This window comes from Scyliorhinus torazame, chromosome 4 (genome assembly GCF_047496885.1).
Source record: "Scyliorhinus torazame isolate Kashiwa2021f chromosome 4, sScyTor2.1, whole genome shotgun sequence".
Classification (NCBI taxonomy): domain Eukaryota; kingdom Metazoa; phylum Chordata; class Chondrichthyes; order Carcharhiniformes; family Scyliorhinidae; genus Scyliorhinus; species Scyliorhinus torazame.
The window spans coordinates 328,019,373-328,045,132 of NC_092710.1; the positions used below are offsets into that span (position 1 = coordinate 328,019,373).

A 25,760-nucleotide genomic window follows, 5' to 3' on the forward strand; every position below is an offset into this window, starting at 1 on the left:
CCACATTATACGAAGGATGTGATTGCACTGGAGCGGCTACAGAAGTGATTCACCAGGATGTTGTCTGGTTTGCAACATTTAAGTTCTGAAGAGAGGTTAGATAGAATCATAGAATTTACAGTGCAGAAGGAGGCCATTCGACCCATCGAGTCCCTTGGAAAGATCACCCTACTTAAGCCTATCACCATAACCCAGTAAATAATTGGGAACTCTAAAGTTTTGAATTTATTTTTCAAGAAGCAATTGGCTGTAGCTCTTGGGGCTAAAAGGATCAAGGGATATGGGGGGAAGGCAGGATCAGGATATTGAACTTGATGATCAGCCATGATCAAAATGATTGGCAGAGCAGGCTCAAAGTTGAACTTGATGATCAATCATAATCAAAATGATTGGCGGAGCAGGCTCAAAGGGCAGAATTGGGCGTCAAGGTAGAACAATGGTTAGCACTGTTGCTTTACAGCGCCAGGTACACAGGTTTGATTCCTGGCTTGGGTCACTGTCTGTGCGGAGTCTGCACGTTCTCCTCGTGCCTGCGTGGGTTTCCTCTGGATGCTCCAGTTTCTGCCCATGAGTCCCGAAAGATGTTAGGAGAATTGGACATTCTGAATTCTCCCTTAGTGTACCCAAACAGGCATCAGAGTGTAGCGACTATGGGATTTTCACAGTCACTTCATTGAAGTGTGAATGTAAGCTTACATGTGACACTAATAAAGATTAATATTATAAGGTCCTCCTCCTGTGTCTCTGTATGTTTCTATGTAGGTATTCCGTGAACTAAATCCCAACCCAAATTCCTCCCCTACCCATCCTGATTGGTGAGATTTTCCAAACAGGGAAGAAAATCCCAACACCAGGTCAATGACTGATCCATGAATTGTTGAGTGTTGGCCACTATCTATCCAATGATATCGCATTGACAGAGTTAGAAAGACTGTTCAGAGTGGGGTTTGACAGATTGAAGCATCAGGCTGCATGGGGATGTGAGCTGTCACCTGACCAATATGGAGCTCACTCCCCAAGTGTTGCATCGCTCAATAAATTACTCCCTGTCTCTTCATTCTTTCTCATTCTTTAATTTTACACCTCAATATTTTAACAGAATCATTTCACTGAAATGTGGAGTTTATCTGATATGAAACTAGTGATGTGATCATTGACCCAGATTTATTTCTGAGGAAGAATCGAACACGAGACCAAATGTGTAAATGCATCACCCTCTTTATTTCACAGTGAGAAGACATTCCCAGCAGTTTGAAAAACAAAAGACAAACAAAGACGAGAAGACGATGGTTTATTTACTTCACAAGAGAAACCTGTGAATGGGTCACCTGTTAACAGGAGTCAGATCTGAATCGATCATTTTCTCAATCACCGATTCAATCTGTCGATATTCCCAATGTCAGCTCCCAGTGTGAGTTTGAGGAGATCTGAATTGAAACTTTATTCCATCTTCAGACTCTGAATTCTAATTTTAGATTGGGATTCTTTCTCCAGTTTAAGGACCAGTTTTAAGCTGCTTCACACCTGAATCACAAAACTCCCACTTCACTTTCCTGACCTGGGCCCATCTGTTTCCTGAACCTGGACTGGTCTGAGTCAGACCAAACTGGATTGAGAAACAACCTTTTTAATCATCCCCAACACAATGTCCAGTGTTTGATTATCAGGAATGACAGGAAAAGGGAATACTTTCCTCCCCATACAGGGAGTCCCCATTCACAGGTTTCTCCAGTGAGTGTCGTGTTCTTCCTACAGTGGAGTATCTGTTCCACACAGTCTGTTATATGGCCCATTCCCATTATATTTCAGAACTATTCAAACATTGAAGGAAATTCTTCCAGATGATGTGATGAAATCTCAGTGTTTTATATATGGTGAACACACTGTCTCTTACAGTTTAAACATTCCCTTGTAATTAAAAAATTCCATCTGGAACTAACACCGAGTGAGAGAGCCCAGGGACAATCCCACATCTGAACACCTCATGATCTCACATTTAACAGCTTCAATACTCTATGCTCTGTAACAAATCCCAATTTCAATTCACTCTTTTCACATCAACTTTAAACATTCTGGTCAGTATGATGGATGAATATGAACATGTTCCATCGCTGTGTAAAGATAGAAAATTCCAGAACTATGGCGCATGCGCATACTCGCGCCGGCGGAGGCCCTTCGGCGCTGGTTGGCGGGGCGCCAAGCCTTTCGGTGCCGGCCTAGCCCCTGAAGGTGCGGAGGATTCCGCAGCTTCCGGGCGGCCCAACGCCAGAGTGGTTCACGCCACTCCTCGGCGCCGGTACGGCCCGCCCTGCCGGGTAGGGGAGAATCCTGCCCTGTATCTGTCACTCAGACCATCTCAGTCTCAGTCTGTGCACAATTCATTTAAAGCAAGATAACAGAAAAAGCGAATTACTGCAGTGATTAATCCCCGTTACCCAATAGAGGGCCCACCACCCTGTACAATTGAGTTTTGCCCTGTATATGTGCAGTGTGGAGACGTGTTCAGCAATGAGTTTGAGATATTGAAGGGAAACCTCATTACAAACAATATTAAAGGAAAAAGAGCAGCCAGGACTCAGGGACAATCAAATATGTCAGGGCTGGAGTCACATGGATGGTTAACGTGTGGGTGGACCATCATGTGTTTTCTCCATATTTAGTTGGTTAATTGAGTGGTTAAGAACATAACAGGTGGAATATGATGTTGTGATATTTGGTCTCCTTAGTTAAGGATGGATGAACCGACTTTAGTGGGACTGCATTACCTGTTTATTAGACAGATTACACACTCAAGGGACAGAGTGGGAAAGTGGAGTTAAGGTCGAAGATCAGCCATGATCTTACTGAATGGTGGAGCGGACTTGAAGAGTCTCTGTTTTTGTTTAATTTTGGAAAAGACAAAAAGGACCAGCCCCTGGTGAGAAGCAAGATCTGTCTGATACAGGACAATGTGGAGACAAACTGAACGGGACATCTAGAAATAAGCATTGTTCAGAATCATTGAGCCAAACAATCAATGCAACAGTGTGTGTAAATGAAGAAGAAATGTTTACTGTTGATATTAATGTGGCTGAATAATTTTGAATCAAGAATAAATGCTGCAGTGTGTGTGGGAGTCAAAATTACTAACTGCCAGTAGAGGGCAATATTGAGAAACAGGGTCACAGGGATTTGAAGATGGGCCATTGGTGGAATTATTGGAAAAATCCCAATATACACATATACGTAATCTGTCCGATGAACAGACATTACCTTCCCTCAAAGGTAAATATATCCTTATTGAGGTAAGGAGATTAAAACTAAAGGGCAGCATGGTGGCAGAGTGGTTAGCACTGCTGTCTCACGGCATCGAGATCATAGGTCTGGGTCACTGTCCGTGTGGAGTTTGCACAATCTCACCGTGTTTGCGTGGGTTTCACCCCCACAACCCAAAGATGTGCAGGTGAGGTGGATTGGCCATTCTAAATTGCCCCTTAATTGGAAAAAATGAATTGAGTACTCTAAATTTCTAAAAAAATCTATGCTCAGTTTTCCAGGTTAAATCCAATGGAAAATGAAACAGTTTTAAAGTAGTTAAGCGCTTCTCACTGTTTGATGTCTGGAAAGGTAACAGAACCTTCCAGAAAGCCTTCATTCTCCTGCCTTTTCAAAACCTATTCCGATTAGCCCATGTGAATTAAAATAAGCAATGACAAAAAATGTCCGATTGAAGGGTTGATTGTCTTGTTCCAAGTCCTTCTGGAATTGAATCACACCTTCCTCAGTTTGTTGTTCATCAACTTTCTTGTCAAAAGACCTGTAACAGAATTAAAAACAGAGGGATTAAAATGTTATTCATCCTGATAAAACCTGTTTGAAAACCAAGTTGGTTGCCAGGACAACAGGAACAGGAATTGACCATTCAGCCCATTGAGCCGCCCCCACCATTCAGTTAGTCCACAGCTGTAGTGACATCATCGAGAAGCTCGCCAAATGGACAGACAAGTGGCAGAGTTTAATACAGAGAAATGTGAGGTGGTGCATTTTGCAGACTGGATGGAGAGATCCAGACTTAATGACACAGTTCTAAAGAGTGTGTGGTAGCAGAGGGGCCTCAGGGTGCCCACCATGACTGGAAGGAAAAGCTAACAAGAGGCCGGCAAGAACATCATTTACATCCGGTAATGGATATAGAGGGAGAACTGCCTCCCCACCACGATAGATTCTCTGCCATTCTGGAGGGAAAATACACCAGTGTGAGAAATATTTTTCACAATGTAGTGTGTCAAGGTCGGGAACATGATGCATGATGCTGCCTACAGAGCACAGGATGGAGACCGAGCACAATTGTGTGGGGGCGGGAATCGCACGGGGGTTGCTCCCACGGTGGCCTGGCCCGCGATCAGTTCCCACCGATCCGCGAGCGGGCCTGTGCAGTGGGGGCACTCTTTTCCTTCCGCCTCGGCCATAGCCTCCGCGATGGCCGATGCGGAAGTGACCCCCCCCCTGCGCATGTGCGGGGATGACGTCAGCAGCAGTTGATGCTCCCGCGCATGCGCGGACTTCAGACAGCCGGCGGAATCCCTTCGGCCCTGGCTGGCGTGGCACCAAAGGCCTTTCCCGCCGCCCAGCGGCGCTAACCACTCCGGCGTGGGCCTAGCCCCTCAAGGTGAAGACTTGGCCCCTAAATGTGTGGAGAAATCCGCACCTTTGCGGCGGCCCAACGCCGGAGTGGTTCCCGCCACTCCATCCCGCCGGGACTCCCCGCCCCGCCGGGTAGGGGAGAATCCCGGCCATGATGTTAGCCACTTAACTCACCTGGTATAGTACCAAACAGGAGGTGCGAATACTGTTTTGACTGTTGGATCTGTTGATTCAGGCGAATTGATGACTTCAGGCACTATCTCTAGAAATACTCTGAATTTCTGTTGTATTTTGCCATTTTCCAAGTATCCGAAAACTCCCCAAGGGGCGGAGACAGGAACAACGGTACCTGCAGACAGAGAAACATCTGTTACAGCATTTAACTAGGTGATCAACTGATGGGCAGTCAAAGGTTCCAGGTGAGGGGTCAGGGTGACTTTGCTAAGATGTGGAAAAGTTGTGATATCACTTTAAGATAATATGCAAATGAACAAGTAGCCAGCATGTAGAGCAGCATGTGACCAGCATGGTCACACTCGTAGTGTGCCTCCCGACACCATATTTAAATACCAGTCCAGCAGACTCATATCACTCTCTGCAGCCCACCTCTCTTCACCAGACTGTGCAGCATGTTCACAACACAGTTGGAAAAGTCCAGCAGCCTCAAGAGAAAGTCTGTTCCTCAATCCAACCACTCTCCCCCCCGAGCCCATCACCTGTGAGGTGCCCATGCCCCACATGGATCTCCACCCACAGCCTCTGGCATCTTTGTGCATCGCCTGCCAGTAAATTGTGTGGTATCCCTTTGACCCCATTGTTTGTGAACTTCTCATGCAGCCTTATCAAACTCCAGGTTCCCTCCCCTTGGTCTTCCCTCTGCCTTCCATTAATAATTTTATTCATCCACCTCCTTGTTCCTCCGCCTAAAATCATCAGCCCTCCCACTAGCCCCCCAACCCTTTCATAACCCTCCTTCCACATTGCCCGTCTTGTCTTCGTCAAGCCATCAAAACACCCTCCTGACCCCACAACTCATCTCGCACTCCATCCCTGGTCAAACATGGCCGATACTCCCTACACCTCCCACATCCCAAACCCCCCCCATATCTGTGGTGCCACCTCCCCCATCCACCTCAAGGGGATTCCCACAACCCTCTGAACACCCATCAACGCATGTTTCCCCCTCTCCCCTCCTGACTTGGTTCACCCCTCAACAACCCATGGCAAGATTCTCATCCCTGGTGCACATCACCAACAATCGGTCCTGGTTCACCCACATCAATGCTACCACCAAGAAAGCACAACAGCACCTATACTTTCTCAGGAAACTAAGGAAATTCGGCATGTGCACATTGACTCTTACCAATTTTAACAGATGCACCATAGAAAACATTCTATCCAGCTGCATCACAGCTGGAATGGCAACTGCTCAGCCCAAGACTATAAGAAACTTCAGAGAGTTGTGAACACTGCACAGTCCATCACACAAACCCGCCTCCCATCCATTGAGTCCATCTACACCTCCCGCTGCCTTGAGAAAGCGGGCAGCGTAATCAAAGACCCCTCCCACCCGGCTTATTCACTCTTCCAATTTCTTCCATCGCGCAGGAGATACAGAAGTCTGAGAATACGCACTGACATTCAAAAACAGCTTCTGCCCCGCTGTTACCAGACTTCTGAATGATCATCTTATGAACTGAACTGATCTCTTGACACATTTTCCCGACTGAGTAGTACTACACTCGGTATGCTTCACCCGATGCCTGTGTCTATGTGTTTACACCGTGTATTTCATGTTTGCTCTATGTATTTTCTTTTCTTGTACAAAATGATCAATCTGAGCTGTACGCAGAACGATACCATTCACTTTTCACAATACTTTTCACTGTACTCCGTACACATGACAATAAACAAATCCAATCCAATCCCAATCCCCACCATGGATCGAGCCCCAACTCAATCCCGCAACCTAAGTCTTAACACTCGGATCCCCCACATTCCCGATGTTCAAACTTCCATCCACACCTCCCAACCTCCGATCTCCACACCTCTGACAACCCACAGCCGACTTCTGACCCCCCAACATCCACCCCTCTGAAATGTGACACCCCTTGACCTGCCCCTACCCCTTTGACTTAATTTTTAAAAATTAAGTCCAGTATATCCCCTCTTGCAAGAATTTCTAAATGCTGACTCAAAAAGCCCTCTTGGATCACCAATCAGGACAAAGCAGCCCACTCGATTGCTCCCCTTTCCACAACCATTCAAACCGTCTACCACTGATGAACAGTGGCAGCCGTGTGTACCATCTACAAGATGCAGTAACAGCAAAGCTCCTGAGGCAGCACCTTCCAAACTCACGGCCATTACCATCTATAAGGGCAAGAGCAGCAGATACCTGGGAGCCCCACACCTGGAGATACCACTCAAAGTCACTCACCACCCTGACTTGGAAATATGTCAGCGTTCCTTCATTGTCTCTGGGGTAACATCCTGGAACTCCCTCCCTCACAGCACAGTGGGTACAGCTACACCTCAGGGACAGCAGCGGTTCAAGAAGGCAATTCACCACCACCTTCTGATTGGCAACTAGGGACAGGCAATAACCAGCAACGCCATATCCCGTAAAATAATTTAAAAAAATAAATTTTAAGAACTGTCCTCTAAGCTTTTTAACATTTACTCTGCCAATTAATATTGGGGAAGTTGATAATCCCCAGCTAATATTGCCCTTTAATTTTTACACTTAGCATAGATTATCATAGAATTTACAGTGCAGAAGTAGGCCATTCGGCCCATCGAGTCTGCCCCGGCTCCTGGAAAGAGCACCCCACCCAAGGTCAACGCCTCCACCCTATCCCCGTAACGCCACCAAACAATAAGGGCAATTTTGGACACTAAGGGCAATGTATCATGGCCAATCCACCTCACCTGCACATCCTTGGACCATGGGAGGAAACCGGAACACCCGGAGGAAACCCACGCACACACAGGGAGGATGTGCAGACTCCGCACAGACAGTGACCCAAGACGGAATCGAACCCGGGACCCTGGAGCTGTGAAGCAATTGTGCTATCCACAATGCTACCGTGCTGCCCTTAAGAACAAATTAATCTACACTGTATCATTCTACTGTAATCCATGTACCTATCCAATAGCTGCTTGAAGGTCCCTAATGTTTCCAACTCAACTACTTCCACAGGCAGTGCATTCCATGCCCCCACTACTCCCTATGTTTCCTCACATTCCCACCAATCGACCATGATCCCCACAATGTACTGTATTCCAGATTATTCTTTTGCTCATCTCCGCCTCTGTTCTGAATTGTGATGCAGTTTTCCCAAAAGGTCACACATTGTATAAATCTGGATACCCTGTACATCAGAGCCAGCTAATGTGGTTTCACACCGTGGTTCAGTGTCCAAAGCTCATCTGTACCTATGGATGTATTCAAGAGTTGATTGCCTACCATAAAATAGGGACTGTCTGTCTGTCTGTCTGTCTGTCAGTCTGTTTCGTCTGTCTGTCAGTCTGTCTTTGTAGTGATGTGGTGTTTTAGTGTGTTTCTGTAGTGATGTAGTGTTTTAGTGTGTTTCTGTAGTAATGTTTTCTGTGGGTTTTTGTTTTCGGGAGTTTTTGGAGAATGTTTTTGAGGTCTTGACTTTTAGTTTTACTTCTCTAAGGATTTCCTACATATCTGCTTTACTACCTTTTCCTGACTTAGAACATAGACCGTAAAACATACAGTGCAGAAGGAGGCCATTCGGCCCATTGAGTCTGCACCGACCCACTTAAACCTCCACTTCCACCTTATCCCCGTAACCCAATAGCCTCTCCAAATCTTTTTGGTCACGAAGGACAATTTATCATGACCAATCCATTTAACCTGCACGTCTTTGGACTGTGGGAGGAAACCGGAGCACCCGGAGGAAATCCATGCAGACACGGGGAGAACATGCAGACTCCGCACAGACAGTGACCCAGTGGGGAATTGAATCTGGGACCCAGGCGCTGTGAAATCACAGTGCTATCCACTTGTGCTACCATGCTACCTAAAGTACACTCCCAGCTAAGTGATTGTTCCCTTTTTCATTTTATGTTTGACCTAAATTGAGGAGCCTAAAAAAGATATTGTAGCCAGATCAAATTGCATGCTGATGGAAAGTGGCCAACTCTGAGGCTTTAACCAAATATGGGCATAACCATCAACTGGTTCAACAGACAACAGGTCATCGCAGGCGCTTGAAAAATAGAAAACAGTAGCTGGAGGAAATGAAATGAAATGAAAATCACTTATTGTCACAAGTAGGCTTCAAATGAAGTTACTGTGAAAAGCCCCTAGTCGCCACATTCCGACGCCTGTTCGGGGAGGCTGGTACGGGATGTCATGAGAGTGTCCCTTAGAGAAATGTTTTTTGTCTTATCACATGACTTCAATTATGTCATTGTCTCGGTGGAGCTGGGCTGTGGCTCTGTGAGTTTACTTTCATTTTTGACTTTTCTGGTTTTGTACTGGTTTGTACTGCACAGGTTGAAAGAAGGATTTATCTATCTTCAGTTTCAAAGCTGTTTCCGACTGTTTGATAACTTAAAATAAATAATTGTTTTCTGATAGGAATTCAAACCAGCTGTTTGGAAATAAAACAAGAGTATCCGTACCAAATCTTTTACCAATAAGAGTGCAGGTCCACACCTTTGAAAGGGGTTTCTGCTTTTGATTTGGATCTTGCTGGATCTTCCCGTACCAGCCTCCCCGAACAGGCACCGGAATGTGGCAACTAGGGACTTTTCACAATAACTTCATTGAAGTCTACTTGTGACAAGAAGCAGTTTTCATTTCATTTCATTGTTATTAAATTGGAACAGTTAAGGGGGATTCATTAAGGGTTATAAATAGATTACTATAGCTTTGTGGGGTATTCATGTTTGTAGTTGATAAAAATTCTTGCATGTGTGTGGTCATACAAATGTTAACTAAATTCATAGAATAAAGTTTGTTTTTTTAATTAAAAGCACCTCAGAATTCTGTTGAATAACACCCGAATGGCAGGCCCTTGTGCTCATCCCAGCCACATTCAATAAACAGTTGTAGGTCAGGTGGTGTACTTTGGAGTTTTCTAAACCCTGGCCCAGAACAAAGAGTCCATTCGGCCCTTAAAGCGTGCTCCATGATTGCAGCTGCATCAGAAGTTAACTTAACAACTGAAGTAACGAGATGTTGTCTGATGAGATAAACAGCAGGAAATAACCTGATTCACTGGAACAATGAGATTGTTTCTGCTGAAAAGTTAGGATTTGGTGACTTGCTTCATGCAGGAATCCAGGAACCGAGCCACACACCTCCTTGAGAAATAAGGTATAAATATGCTGGTGAACAGAACACTGACAGCGACCACCCAGGAATAACAATCTGATAAAGAGGAAAGAAAAACCCTGAGCTTGAAGCCCCGGAGACGGTGAGCCGGAACCCAGAGACCGCAGCAATGGGAGTTGAGCCCTGTTAGCGCCTGGCCAGAGTGACTCGGATTTGACTCACTGATCTTTGGGGAAATAAGTGTTGCTTATTTGTGAAACATATCTTAATGTGTTGAAAGATCAAATAGCAATCGGGAGAATTCAGAATGTCCAAATGACCTAACAGCACGTCTTTCGGGACTTGTGGAAGGAAATCGGGGCACCCGGAGGAAACCCACGCAGACACAGGGAGAACGTGCAGATCTGCACAGGTGTGACCCAAGCCGGGAATCGAACCTGGGAGCCTGGCGCTGTGAAGCAACAGTGCTTTCCACTGTGCTATCAGGCAGCCCATAATAGATTGAGCAGCAGCGCCTCGATCAACAATATCATCCCTCCGCACTGCAGTAATTGACTCCTTGATCAATAATGTGACACCAGCTCCTCTGTTAGGGGGCATTGCCAGGTCACTGCCAAGGTACTGCCTGGCATGTCCCTCTTCTTGGGGCTGTACTTACACCCCTGATCCCTTCACCTGATTCACATTGCTCCAAACCTATTGTAAACCTTGACACTGTGATATCACAAGGGGGAGGGGGGGAATCCCAATGTGTGGGGACGACACTGCGGGAAGCCCCCAATGAGATTTATATAGATTTAAATCTGGTCCCCAACCTTCCTGGGCAGGGACCTAATTCTGTCAATGGCGGGCTGGGGATCCCATATGAAAGATTCTCGGTTTTGGTCTCCGACGGGTTTCTGGGCCCTGCCGGCCAATGTTTCAGTTCCATGATCTTTCATCAGAACTGGGTAATGTTAGAGATGAAACGAGGTTTAAATAAGTCTGAGGGGGACAGGGTGGGTGAAAGAACACAAAGTAAGGCTGGGAGAGGGGGAAGACAGGAGAGATTAAATGGCCAAAGGGTTGAAGGTGGAAGGCCAAAGGGGGAGGAATGGGATGGTATTAGTTAAAAAAAACCTTTCCTGGGATCTGGGTGTTGGTGACTGGACCAGATTTGTTGTCCATTCCTGATTGTCCCTGGCAGGAGGATGGAAAGCCGCCATCTTGATCGGCTGTGATCCGTGTGGTGTAGGTACACCCACGCTGCTGTTAGGAAGGGAATTCCATGATTTTTCACCCAGCAGAGAGACAATATAAATAAAGGGAACAGTTCTAAAGGGGGGGGGCAGGAGCAGAGGGGCCGATGTGTGTGATAACTCCGTATAAGTTATTGAAGGTGGCAGGGTGGGCTGAGAGAGCAGTTAATAAAGAACATAGCCATCTAGACTTTATAAATAGGAGCAATGATTCCAAAAGTAAAGCTAAAGTTCCCATGATAGTGAAGGGTGGGAGCAATAAGTCCGGAAAACCCTGGACGTCAAGGCATATCCAATGTTAGATAAGGAAAAAACGGGATTTAAAGTGATTAAGAAATGAAGCAAAGGCAACATGAGGAAAACGATTTTCACGAAGCGAGTGGTTAGGATTTGGAATACACTGTCTGAGGATTGAGCTGGAGGCAGGTTCAATTGAGGCTTTCAAGTGGGAATTGAATTATTATCTGCAAGGGAAGAATATGTAGGGTTAAGGGAAGAAGGCAGAGGAGGGGCACAATGCCAATTGTTCCTTCAGGGAGACAGCACAGACACGATGGGCTGAATGGCCTCCTCTGTGCTGTCACTGTTTTATGATTTGATGGTTCTATCTATGTTTGGTCTCCCCAGTGTAGAGAAGAAACATGGTGAGCAGCAAATACAGTTACTAACTAGAAAAAGCACTAGTGAATCACTTTGAGACCCGGAAATATAAGTGAGGTCTTGGATGGTGAGAAAAATATATTCAGTGCTCGCAGGGGAAGGTGTGCGAATGCAGGAGGGTGTTCGGGGTGATTGAGTAAATGTGACATTTGAATTGAATCAAAAATGTCACATTTAATGCTTTGTGCTAATACATACCCAGGATCTCTGTTCTTGCACCCCTGGAAAATTTTTCTATTTATTTCATATTTGTGTGATGAAAATATCATGGATGGGATTGTCCAGCCCGCTTTCCGGTGCGACGCCCCACCCACCTCCCGCCGGCAACAGAATTCTTACTGTGGCATACTGTGAAACAGGTTTGTGTGTGTGGATGTGGCTACTTTAATTAAACTGAAGACAGTTTAACTGCAAGATTAGAAACATAAAAAAGGTGTTGGATGTGAAAGCAAGTGTTTTTAAACAAAGAAGAGCAGAGCTGAAATGAGAATAGTGAGATTCATAAATGGAAATTTGCATTAAGAAGATAAGGCGGGTGACTGGAAGTTGAATTACTCTATTTCAAAAGGGGAATAGACTATAATCAAAAATCAGAAAGCATAAAGCAAAGTATAACGTTTATTTTCACCCGAAATAAATAGCAATTAAAAAAAACATGAACCTTCTGTGTGTTCTGAGAATGCAAATTTCCAAAGGGATGAATAAACAATAGAATTAAAGACAAAAGGGGAAAAACAGATTTAAAGAGAGACTGTAAGCTGTCTCATCTTTGGTGGCACTGGAGTGCTACTTTGGGCTGCGCTAGAGTGCTTAAGTTGGGGTTTAGTGACAGAGCTCAGTGAGGAGGGAGAAGGTGCTCGTTTCATTTTCTATCTTTCCTCAGAACAGCGAATGGCAGCGGCCTTGCATTGGGGGCCTTTGGGGCCACCAACAGCGTCTTTCGGAGGCGACGCACAGTTCAGAAAGTGACATGGTCCCAACGGAGACATACAGAGTATTTTCTTGCTGTTTTTAAGTATAATACATTAGCTTAAACAAAGGGAGGGATTATAATAGAAGTGATTTGAAATGAAGGAAGGTCCCTCGCCAAAGTAAATTTTATTAAAGGGCATAAATAATCTAATCTAGAGAGAGAGCTCATATCCATGGTGTCCTCCTCTTGCACAACATGGGAAACACTGGACGCTTCCCGTGTCCCTGGTGACCACTTGTGCCGAATGAGTGGCCGACTGCTGCTATTGGCTGACTGCATTTTGGAGCCAAAGCTGCGAGTGGACTTACTGTGGAGCATTCACGATGCTGAGAATGTTGTGGATAGCACGTTTAGCAAGGTGGGCACACTGCAGGTTAGGGTTAACAAGCAAAAAGGGAATGTGTGACCATCAGATAAAGTAAAATAGTCAGGAAGGAAGCGCAGGAGACCCCTATGGTCATCCTCCTCTCAAACAGATAGGCCAATTTGGATATTGTTGGACAGGGCCTCTCAGAGAAAAGCAGCAACAGCCAAGTTCATGGAACCTCAGGTGGCTCTGCTGCACAGACGGGGAGTTAAACCAATGGCATGGCTATAGTGATGGGGGATTCAACAACAAAGGACACAGACAGGCCCTTCTGTGACCGGAGACGTGAATCCAGGTTGGTTTGTTTCCTCTCCAATGCCAGGATCAGAGATGTCATGGAGCTGCTGCAAGGCATTCTGGAGAGGGAGGGTGAACTGCCAATGGTCATGGTACACATAGTTACCAACAGCCAGTGGTTGTGGTACACATAGTTACCAACAGCCAGTGGTTGTGGTACACATAGTTACCAACAGCCAGTGGTTGTGGTACACATAGTTACCAACAGCCAGTGGTTGTGGTACACATAGCTACCAACAGCCAGTGGTTGTGGTACACATAGTTACCAACAGCCAGTGGTTGTGGTACACATAGCTACCAACAGCCAATGGTCGTGGTACAAATAGCTACCAACAGCCAGTGGTTGTGGTACACATAGCTACCAACAGTCAGTGGTTGTTGTTCACATAGCTACCAAAAGGCAGTGGTCGTGGTACACATAGCTACCAACAACATATGTAAACAAAGGGATGAAGGTCTGCAAGCTGACTATAGGAAGTTAGGAGATAGGCTAAAATTCACGTCCTCAAATATCCTAATCTTAGGATTACTCCCAGTGCAGTGCGCTGGCAAGAACAGAAAAAAACGAGGATGCGTGGATGAAGAAATGGTGTACCACACAACAATTTTGAGTTTTGAGGCATTGGGACTATTTCTAGGGAAGGTGGAACGTTTCACCCGGGGAAGAGCTGTGACCAATATCCGCATTAGCTTTTGCTAGTTCTGCTGGGGAGGTTTTAAACTTGTGTGGCAGGGGGATCAGAATCCAAGGGTATTCTTAGATGGGGCAGATTTGCACGTTATCAGCACCCCGGAAGACAAAAGAAACTAGAGCTAAAAAATGTCCACTATATGATATTGACACGGTTCAACTCTATTTTTCGTAGTTCATGGGGTGTGGGCATTGCAGGCTGTGCCATCATTTGTTGCCCATCCGTAGCTGCCCTTGAGGAGGCAGTTAAGAGTCGACCACATTGTTGTGGGTCTGTAGACACATGTAGGCCAGACCAGTTAAGGATGGCAGATTTCCTTCCTTAATTTCATAGAATTTACAGTGCAGAAGGAGGCCCGTCGGCCCATCAAGTCTGCACCATCTCTTGGAAAGAGCACCCTACCCAAGAGCACACCTCCACCCTATCCCCATAACCCAGCAACCCCACCCAACACTAAGGGCAATTTTGGACACTAAGGGCAATTTAGCATGGCCAATCCACCTAACTGCACATCTTTGGATTGTGGGAGGAAACCGGAGCACCCGGAGGAAACCCACGCACACACGGGGAGAATGTGCAGACTCCGCACAGACAGTGATCCAAGCCGGGAATCGAATTTGGGACCCTGGAGCTGTGAACATAAGAACATAAGAACTAGAAGCAGGAGTAGGCCATCTGGCCCCTCAAGCCTGCTCCACCATTCAATGAGATCATGGCTGATCTTTTGTGGACTCAGCTCCACTTTTCGGCCCGAACACCATAACCCTTAATCTCTTTATTCTTCAAAAAAACTATCTATCTTTATCTTAAAAACATTTAATGAATGAGCCTCTACTGCTTCACTGGGCAAGGAATTCCATAGATTCACAACCCTTTGGGTGAAGAAGTTCCTCCTAAACTCATTCCTAAATCTACTTCCCCTTATTTTGAGGCTATGCCCCCTAGTTCTGCTTTCACCCGCCAGTGGAAACAACCTGCCCGCATCTATCCTATCTATTCCCTTCATAATCTTATATGTTTCTATAAGATCCCCACTCATCCTTCTATATTCCAACGAGTACAGTCCCAATCTACTCAACCTCTCCTCGTAATCCAACCCCTTCAGCTCTGGGATTAACCTAGTGAATCTCCTCTGCACACCCTCCAGTGCCAGTACGTCCTTTCTCGAGTAAGGAGACCAAAACTGAACAGAATACTCCAGATGTGGCCTCACTAACACCTTATACAATTGCAGCAGAACCTCCCTAGTCTTAAACTCCATCCCTCTAGCAATGAAGGACAAAATTCCATTTGCCTTCTTAATCACCTGTTGCACCTGAAAACCAACTTTTTGCGACTCATGCACTAGCACACCCAGGTCTCTCTGCAAAGCAGTATGTTTTAATATTTTATCATTTAAATAATAATCCCTTTTGCTGTTATTCCTACCAAAATGGATAACCTCACATTTGTCAACATTGTATTCCATCTGCCAGACCCTAGCCCATTCACTTAGCCTATCCAAATCCCTCTGCAGACTTCCAGTATCCTCTGCACTTTTGGCTTTACCACTTATCTTAGTGTCGTCTGCAAACTTGGACACATTGCCCTTGGTCCCCAACTCCAAATCATCTATGTAAATTGTGAACAGTTGTGGGCCCAACACTGATCCCTGAGGGACACCACTAGCTACTGATTGCCAACCAGAGAAACACCCATTAATCCCCACTCTTTGCTTTCTATTAATTAACCAATCCTCTATCCATGCTACTACTTTCCCCTTAATGCCATGCATCTTTATCTTATGCAACAACCTTTTGTGTGGCACCTTGTCAAAGGCTTTCTGGAAATTCAGATATACCACATCCATTGGTTCCCCGTTATCTACCGCACTGTTAATGTCCTCAAAAAATTCCACTAAATTAGTTAGGCACGACCTGCCCTTTATGAACCCATGGTGCGTCTGTCCAATGGGACAATTTCCATCCAGATGCCTCGCTATTTCTTCCTTGATGATAGATTCCAGCATCTTCCCTACTACCGAAGTTAAGCTCACTGGCCTATAATTACCCGCTTTCTGCCTACCTCCTTTTTTAAACAGTGGTGTCACGTTTGCTAATTTCCAATCCGCCGGGACCACCCCAGAGTCTAGTGAATTTTGGTAAATTATCACGAGTGCATTTGCAATTTCCCTAGCCATCTCTTTTAGCACTCTGGGATGCATTCCATCACGTCCAGGAGACTTGTCTACCTTTAGCCCCATTAGCTTGCCCATCACTACCTCCTTGGTGATAACAATCCTCTCAAGGTCCTCACCTGACATAGCATCATTTCCATCAGTCACGGGCATGTTATTTGTGTCTTCCACTGTGAAGACCGACACAAAAAACCTGTTCTGTTCCTCAGCCATTTCCTCATCTCCCATTACTAAATCTCCCTTCTCATCCTCGAAAGAACCAATATTTACCTTAGCCACTCTTTTTTGTTTTATGTATTTGTAGAAACTTTTACTATCTGATTTTATATTCTGAGCAAGTTTACTCTCATAATCTATCTTACTCTTCTTTATAGCTTTTTTAGTAGCTTTCTGTTGCCCCCTAAAGATTTCCCAGTCCTCTAGTCTCCCACTGATCTTTGCTACTTTGTATGTTTTTTCCTTCAATTTGATACTCTCCCTTATTTCCTTAGATATCCACGGTCGATTTTCCCTGTTTTTGCCGCCCTTCCTTTTTGTTGGTATAAACCTTTGCTGAGCACTGTGAAAAATCACTTGGAAGGTTCTCCACTGTTTCTCAACTGTTTCACTATAAAGTCTTTGCTCCCAGTCTACCTTAGCTAGTTCTTCTCTCATCCCATTGTAATCTCCTTTGTTTAAGCACAAAACACTAGTGCTTGATTTTACCTTCTCACCCTCCATCTGTATTTTAAATTCCATCATATTGTGAAGGCTCCTTCTGAGAGGATCCCTAACTATGAGATCCTGAATCAATCCTGTCTCATTACACAGGACCAGATCTAGGACCGCTTGTTCCCTCGTAGGTTCCATTACATACTGTTCTAGGAAACTATCGCGGATACATTCTATAAACTCCTCCTCAAGGCTGCCTTGACCGACCTGGTTAAACCAATCGACACGTAGATTAAAATCCCCCATGATAACTACTGTACCATTTCTACATGCATCTGTTATTTCTTTGTTTATTGCCTGCCCCACCATAATGTTACTATTTGGTGGCCTATAGACTACTCCTATCAGTGACTTTTTCGCCTTACTATTCCTGATTTCCACCCAAATGGATTTAACCTTATCCTCCATAGCACCGATGTCATCCCTTACTGTTGCCCGGATGTCATCCTTAAATAACAGAGCTACACCACCTCCCTTACCATCCACTCTGTCCTTCCGAAAGGTTTGATACCCTCGGATATTTTACTCCCAGTTGTGACCATCCTTTAACCATGTTTCAGTAATGGCCACTAAATCATAGTCATTCACGATGATTTGCGCCATCAACTCATTTACCTTAGTCCGAATACTACGAGCATTCAGGTAAAGTACACTTATGTTGGCTTTTTTACCTCTGTTCTGAATCTTAACACCTCGATCAGTAACCTCTCCTAAGTTATATTTCCTCTTAACCTTTCTCCTAATTTTCCTTGTCGTCGAACCCATATCTTCCTGTAACAACCTGCCGCGTCGCTTACCATTAATGTTTTCACTTCCCGTTTTATTTCTTTTAGTATTCCTGGTCCTATTCACTGAGCTCCCCTCAGTCACTGTACCTTGTACTGTCGCCCTTTTTGATTTTTGACTTTGGCTTCTCTGCCTTACACTTTCCCCCTTACTGCCTTTTATTTCTGTCCCTGTTTTACTACCTTCCAACTTCCTGCATCGGTTCCCATTCCCCAGCCACATTAATTTAAACTCTCCCCATCAGCTCTGGCAATCGGTTCCAGTCCTGCCCAGGTACTGACCATCCGGTTTGTACTAGTCCCACCTCCCCCAGAACTGGTTCCAATGTCCCAGGAATTTGAATCCCTCCCTCTTGTACCATCTCTCGAGCCACGTATTCATCCTCTCTATCCTGACATACCTACTCTGACTAGCTCGTGGCACTGGTAGCAATCCTGAGATTACTACCTTTGAGGTCCTACTTTTTAGTTTAACTCCTAGCTCCCTAAATTCAGCTTGTAGGACCTCATCCCGTTTTTTACCTATATCGTTGGTGCCTATGTGCACCATGACAGCTGGCTGTTCACCCTCCCCCCCCCCCCAGAATGTCCTGCAGCCGCTCCGAGACATCCTTGACCCTCGCACCAGGGAGGCAACATACCATCCTGGAGTCTCGATTGCGTCCGCAGAACCGCCTGTCTATTTCCCTTACAATTGAGTCCCCTATCACTATAGCCCTGCCATTCTTCTTCCTGCCCAGCTGCGCAGCAGAGCCAGCCACGGTGCCATGAACCTGGCTGCTGCTGCCTTCCCCTGGTGAGCCATCTCCCTCAACAGTATCCAAAGCGGTATATCTGTTTTGCAGGGAGATGACCGCAGAGGACACCTGCACTGCCTTCCTACTCTTGCTCTGTCTTTTGGTCACCCATTTACTATCTCCCTCAGTACCTTTCACCTGCGGTGTGACCAACTCGCTAAACGTGCTATCCACGACGTCCTCAGCATCGCGGATGCTCCAAAGTGAGTCCATCCGCAGCTCCAGAGCCGTCAAGCGGTCTAACAGGAGCTGCAACTGGACACACTTCTTGCACGTGAAGGAGCCAGGGACAGTGGACGTGTCCCTGAGCTCCCACATCGCACACGAGGAGCATGACACGAAGTGAAGCAATTGTATTAACCACAATGTGGCCGTGCTGCCCGCCAGACCAGTTAAGGATGGCAGATTTCCTTCCTTAAAGGACATTAGTGAACCAGATGGGTTTTTATGACAATCGACAATGGTTTCATGGTCATCACTAGACTTTTACTTCCAGATTTTGTATTGAATTCAAATTTCACCACCTGCAGTGGCAGGATTTGAACCGGGGACCCCAGAGCATTACTCTGTGTCTCTGGATTATTGTCCAGTGACAATACCACTTTGACACCGCCTCCCCCAAGGAGCATTGCAAGGAGTATTACAAACAAGGCAGATTGACTCCTAGGTACATAACAGCACATAACTCCTAGGTACATGAGGTACCTAGGTACAGAACTGGCTTTGAAAGCAGACCAAGGCAGGCCAGCAGCACGGTTCGATTCCCGTACCAGCCTCCCCGAACAGGCACCGGAATGTGGCGACTAGGGGCTTTTCACAGTAACTTCATTTGAAGCCTACTTGTGACAATAAGCAATTTTCATTCATTTCATTTTTCAGCAGGATGTTGTTATCACAGAAACCTGGCTAAAGGACGGGCAAATTTAGTAGCTCAATATCCTTGGATATTACGTTTTCGGCAGGATTGAATGGGTGACACAAAAGGAGTGGGGCGGGGAAGCATTATTGGTTTAATAATCAATTAGTTGTGAGAAGAGATGGTATAGTAAACGGGTTAACAATTGAGGCTTTATTGGTTGAGTTTAGGAATAAGAAAGGGGGCGGTCACACTACTGGGAGTATTCTACACATCCCGAAATAGTGAGAGGGAGATAGAAGAAGATATATGTGGACAAATTTCCACCTGTAGGAATAAGAGGGCAACAATAGTCGGAGACTTTAATGATCCCATTATCAACTGGTTTTCAAACAATGGAAATGAAAAAACGAAAATCGCTTATTGTCACAAGTAGGCTTCAAATGAAGTTACTGTGAAAAGCCCCTAGTCGCCACATTCCAGCGCCTGTTCGGGGAGGCTAGTACGGGAATTGAACCGTGCTGCTGGCTTCCCTTGGTCTGCTTTCAAAGCCAGCGAGAATGGGGATTGAGGGTGAAAATTCCATGTGTTGTATCCAAGGAATTATTTTAAAACAATGCATGGCAAGCCCAATGAGAGGAGACATAATTCTGGATTTACTCTTGGGAATTAAGATAGGCAAGTGGGTGAAGTGACAATGGGTGTTCATATCGGAGATAGTGACCAGAATTCAGATAGATTTAGAATTGTTATGGAAAAGGACAGAGATAAATCAGGAGTAAAAATATTAAACTTGGGTGAGGCAAAGTTTACAAAACTGAGAAGTGATTTGGCTGAAACCAAAGAGAAAATGCTGGAAAATCTCAGCAGGTCCGGCAGCAGCTGTAGGGAGAGAAAAGAGCTAACCTTTCGAGACCAGATGACCCTTAGTCTGAGGTGGACTGGACAAGACGGCTAAAGAATAAACCAGTGAGAAGCAGTTATAAGTGAGATCCTTCGGGTTCAAAGCAGACATGTCCCCTCCGAAGATCAGAATGGTACTGCCAAATCTAGACCCCCATGGTTATCGAGAAAAATACAGTCGAAGAAGAAAGCAGAAAACAAAAGCTTCTGATAGTGACAAAAAACTCAACACAATAGTATCGAAAGTACAGGGGTCAAGAAAAAATAGAAATACGGAAATCAAAAAGAGGGCAGGAAAAAATATTCACAAGCAAGTTTAAGGAAACCCCAAGATGTTTTACCAGCATTTAAAGAGCAAAAGGATACTTACGCAAAAATGGGACCTATCAGAGATAAAGAAGCAAACTTTTGTGAAGATGTAGAGGATATGGGAAGAGTTTTAAATGATTTTTTGCTTCCTTAGTCACAAAGGAAAGGAATGATGTGGCTATAGTCGAAGGGGAGCAGTGTGAAATATTGCATAAAATAATCATAATGAGAGATGAAGTGTGAGAGGGCTTGGAATTCTTGAAAGTGGATAAGTCACCAGGGTTCAATGGATTATTTCCCAGGATATTGAAGGAGGTCGGAGTAAATAGCAGATGTTCTGAGGATTATTTTACAATATTCACTGGACATGGAGGAGATTCCAAGGGACTAGAGGAATGCAAGTGTGGTTCCATTGTTTAAAAGGTTATAAAGGAAAGGTCAAACAATTATAGGCCGGTTAGTCTTACATCGGTGGTGGTTCCACATGGCAGATTGGTCAAAAATGTAAATACCCATGGGATACAGGGTAACATGGTGAATTGGATCAAAATTCGGCCCATCGAGCCTGCTCCGCCATTCGATCATGGCTAATTACCTCATCTGTTACCTACAATGCTACAGACCAAGAGCTGGGTGGCGAAATCAGCCAGAGCATCTCCTCCCTGGAACACGTGACCTAGGAGCAGGAGTACGCAATTTATCCTCCCGAGTCTAACACCCTCAATGTGATCATGGCTGATCCCATCATGGCCTCAACTCTACTGTCCTGCCCGTTCTCCATAACCCTTCAACCCATTACCAATTAAAAATCTGTCTCACTCCTCAAACTTACTCACTCTCCCTGCATCCACCGCACTCTGGGGTAACGTATTCCACAGATTCACAACCTTTTGGGAGAAGTAGTTTCTCTTCAACCTTGTTTTAAATTTGTGACCCCTTATCCTGAGACTATGACCTCTCCTTCTAGAATGCTCTACAAGAGGAAGCATCTGATCCACTTCTACTTTATCCATGGCTTTTAGCATCTTGTATGTCTCAATTTGATCTCCCCTCATTCTTCTAAACTCTCGAGGGTATAGGCCTAAAATGTTCAATGCCTTCTCATATGAAAAACTCCTCGGCTGGATTTTCCGTTCCTGAGGCTAAGTACTGATGCCAACAGAGGATCCGGTGGCATTTCACAATGGGAAAATTGGCGCCAAACCCTCGGCGATTCTGCTACCGATGCGGGGCTAGAACCGGCGCCACGAGAAACACCTGCAGAACATGCGGAAAACAGTTGGGGAATGGCAGGTCCCGTGCTGCACATGCTCAGGGCTGACAAGCTGCAGCCCCACGTATGCCTACACCTCCCACACACAAACTAATCGCACCGGCAAAGATAGCGTAGGCCATGCTGGACCATGTACCCGCCCACCCCAACCCCACAGCCCACCTCCTGGCCACCTTCCACTACCCCCCCGGCCCTGGAGGAAGCCCCCCCGGCCAGCGGCATGCATCGCGGCCGAGTGTGGTGGTGTTAGACACTGTCCGCACGCCCTCTCTCTCTCCGCAGCTGGCACACCAGGATCCCGACCGCTGAGACTACACATAGCCACGCTGGCGGGAACTCAGCCATCGGAGGCGGAGCATCACGGATGGGTCGGTTAATGACACACCAATGGGGTTTCGACTGCGCGCAGCGGGCGTCCCGATGACGCCAATTTGGAGAAGCGGAGCATTGCAACCCGGCGTCAAACCGATTCTGGCGTCAGGAGCCATTCTCCGCCCGATTGCCGTTCCCGATTTCAGCGTCGGGCAACGGAGAATCCCCCTCATCTCTGGAATCAATCGAGTGAACCTCCTCCGACCTGCCTCAAATGCCACAATGTCTTTCCTCAAATAAGAGGACCAAAACTGTGCACAATACTCCAGGTGTGGTCTCACCAATGCCTTGTCTAGTTGCAACAACACAGCCTTACCTTTAAATTCAATTCCTTTAGCTCTAAATGCCGACATTCCATTCGCTTTCTTTATTACATGCTGCACCTGCATGCTAGTTTTATAAGACCATAAGACATAGGAGCAGAATTCAGCCACTCGGCCGATCGAGTCTGCTCCGCCATTCAACCATGGCTGATATTTTTCTCATCCCCATTTAACTTCATTCCTTACTAACAATGCAACACCGCCCTTTTGCCCATCTGCCTGCCCTTTCGATCGGACACATAAACTTGGATATTTAGATCCCATTCCTGATCCCCTTGCTGATGTGATGTCTCTGTGATGCCCACATCATCGTACCGGCCAATTTCAATGTTCGCAACAAGCTCATTTACCTTGTTCCGTATACTGCGCGCATTTAGGTACAACACCCTTCTCATAATTGCCACCTTTTTTTGCTCTGCTGAGGGTGATGTTGTTCTCTTATTTTTGTTCTTGATTTTCCCTTCAGCTATTACACCTTCTAAGCTAACCCTCTGGTTCCCACCCCTCTGCCATACTAGTTTAAATCCTCACGAGTGACTCTCACAAACTTCCCAGCCAGGATGTCAGTGCCCCTCCAGTTTAGATGTAGCCCTTCCTTCTTGTACAGGTCCCACCTGCCCCGGAAGAGATCCCAATGATCCAGAAATCTGAAACTCTCCCTCCTACACCACCAGTTTAGCCACGTATTTAGCTGCACCATCCTCCAATTTCTATCCTCACTGGCACGTGGCACAGGAAGTAATACTGAGATTACAACCCTGAGATTATCTTCATATGTTGACATTATACCTTGCTGACCCAAATCTAGATGATTAAAATTCATCAAATGTGTAATAGTCCGAAGACCAGTCCCTGGGGAACATCACTCTCTACTTCCCCAGTCTGAAAAACAACTGTTCACCACTATGCTCTGCTTTCCATCACTGGTTCCATTCTGTCTCCCTGCTGCCAATCCCTTCCATCGCATGAGTTTCAATTTTGCTGACAGTCTGTTACTAATATAGTAATTTGTGAAACACCTTTTGAAAGTGCACAGACATAACATCAACTGTACACCCTTTAAACCATTAAATATCAGGATGAAGTTATTCAAACACAATTCTTCTTGAACAAGCAGAATTTCGTGCCACTGAGTCTCAGCAGGAGACGGCAGCACGGCAGCATAGTGGTTAGTCCTGGGCTTCACAGCGCCAGGGTCCCAGGTTCGATTCCCTGATGGGTCACTGTCTGTGCGGAGTCTGCACGTTCTCCCCGTATCTGCTTGGTTTACTCCAGGTGCTCCGGTTTCCTCCCACAGTCAAAAGACGTGCAGGTTAGGTGGATTGGCCAATCTAAGTTGCCCTCAGTGTCCAAAAAAAAGGTTAGGAGGGGTTATTGGGTTAAGGGGATTGGGTTGAAGTGAGGGATTAAATGGGTTGGTGCAGACTCGATGGGCCGAATGGCCTCCTTCTGCACTGTATGTTTTATGATCTATGTTCAGTCAGGAGCCAGCATTCCCGCAGCATCCAATAAGCTGAGAGAGACGCAGTTTATCAGCTTCCACAAAGGTTCATGTCGACTCCAATAGTGGGATTCATGCCTGACAAAAAGCCTTTCTTATACTCGGAAAATTCAACAGCCCCACAGCTGGAGTCAGAACATGAGTTTGGAATCTCACTCCCAGCACACTTGGGAAACCTCCCCAGATTCTGGGAACATAAATCCTGCAAGTATCAAAGAAGTTGCCCAAATGTCCCTTCAACCCACTAGTCACATGTGAACGAGGAACGCTCTGGGATTGACAATGGTGGAATTCTTTTGTCAGTGTGTCAATCTGTACAGAAAGTTTCAAATGTGACAGGTTAAAGAGTGAACGGTTGTTTTATATTCTGTTGTTACTTTAAAGGAACATCTGACATACCTGCAACATTACCACAACGTGAATAATTGAAAAGTTTCTCCAGGCCGATCTCCATCGCACTTTTAAAATTCACTGCATGAACCTCAGTTTCAACCCTCTGGCGAAATTTGTATTTCATCTCTACATAATTCTGAAACAAGAAAATAAAATCTATTCTGAAACAAGAAAATAAAATCTATCAGCATATGACACAACTGAACGAGCACCAAAATACCTCAGTGTTGAGAGGACTGTCCTCGGTTCCCAGGTGTGGGAGCAGCATTCATGTCCTGGATGGACTGACCTTGTGAAAGAGTTTGGAGTTTTTGATGGAAGTCTTGGCATCACCACTTCAGGATACATTTTCCTTCCCCCCCCCTCATGCACTCTTTCAACTTTAGAGATGTACTGCACGATGGGCCTCACTCCTTCCCCTTGGATATTCAATTTAAACAAATATAGAGAATGTTCACATAGAATTTACAGTGCAGATGGAGGTCATTCGGCCCATCGAGTCTGCACCGGCCCTTGGAAAGAGTACCCCATCAAACCCACACTTCCAACCAATCCCCGTAACACCACCTAACCTTTTTGGACCTATATGGATTTCAGTAAGGCATTTCATAAGGTTCCCCATGGTAGGCTCATTCAGAATGTTAGGGGGCATAGGATACAGGGAAATCTAGCTGTCTGGATACAGAATTGTCTGGCTGTAAGAAGACAGCGAGTGGTAGTGGATGGAAAGTATTCCGCCTGGAGGTCGGTGACTAGTGGTGTCCCGTAGGGATCTGTGCTGGGACGTCTGCTCGTTGTGTTTAATAACTTGGATGAGGAAGTGGAAGGGTGGGTTAGTAAGTTTGCCAATGACACGGAGGTTGGTGGAGTTGTAGATAGTGTTGAGAGCTGTTGCAGGTTACAACAGGACATTGACAGGATGCAGAGGTGGGCTGAGAAGTGGTCGATGGAGCTCAACCTAGGTGAATGTGAAGTGATTCATTTTGGAAGGTCGAATTTGAATGCTGAATACAGGGTTAAAGGCAGGATTCTTGGAAGTGGAGGAACAGAGGGAACTTGGGGTCCACGTACACAGATCCCTTAAAGTTGGCACCCAGGTTGACAGGGTTGTTGAGAAGAAGTATGGTGTGTTGGCTTTCATTAACAGGGGGATTGAGTTCAACAGCCGCGAGGTTTTGCTGCAGCTTTATAAAACCC

General features: G+C 45.7%; 1 protein-coding gene across 1 annotated transcript in view; it reads right to left on the reverse strand.

Moving 5' to 3' along the window:
• Positions 1-1,202: 1,202 nt before the first annotated feature.
• Positions 1,203-25,760, reverse strand: part of LOC140411133 (uncharacterized) — a 29,497-nt gene continuing 4,939 nt past the window's right edge. Inside the window, exons 2-4 of the mRNA XM_072500193.1 lie at positions 24,570-24,699; positions 4,798-4,972; positions 1,203-3,796 (exon numbers count right to left, since the gene is read on the reverse strand). Coding sequence (XP_072356294.1) covers positions 3,631-3,796; positions 4,798-4,972; positions 24,570-24,699 — 471 coding nt within the window. The 3' untranslated portion in view covers positions 1,203-3,630. The remainder of the gene's footprint in view (positions 3,797-4,797; positions 4,973-24,569; positions 24,700-25,760) is intronic.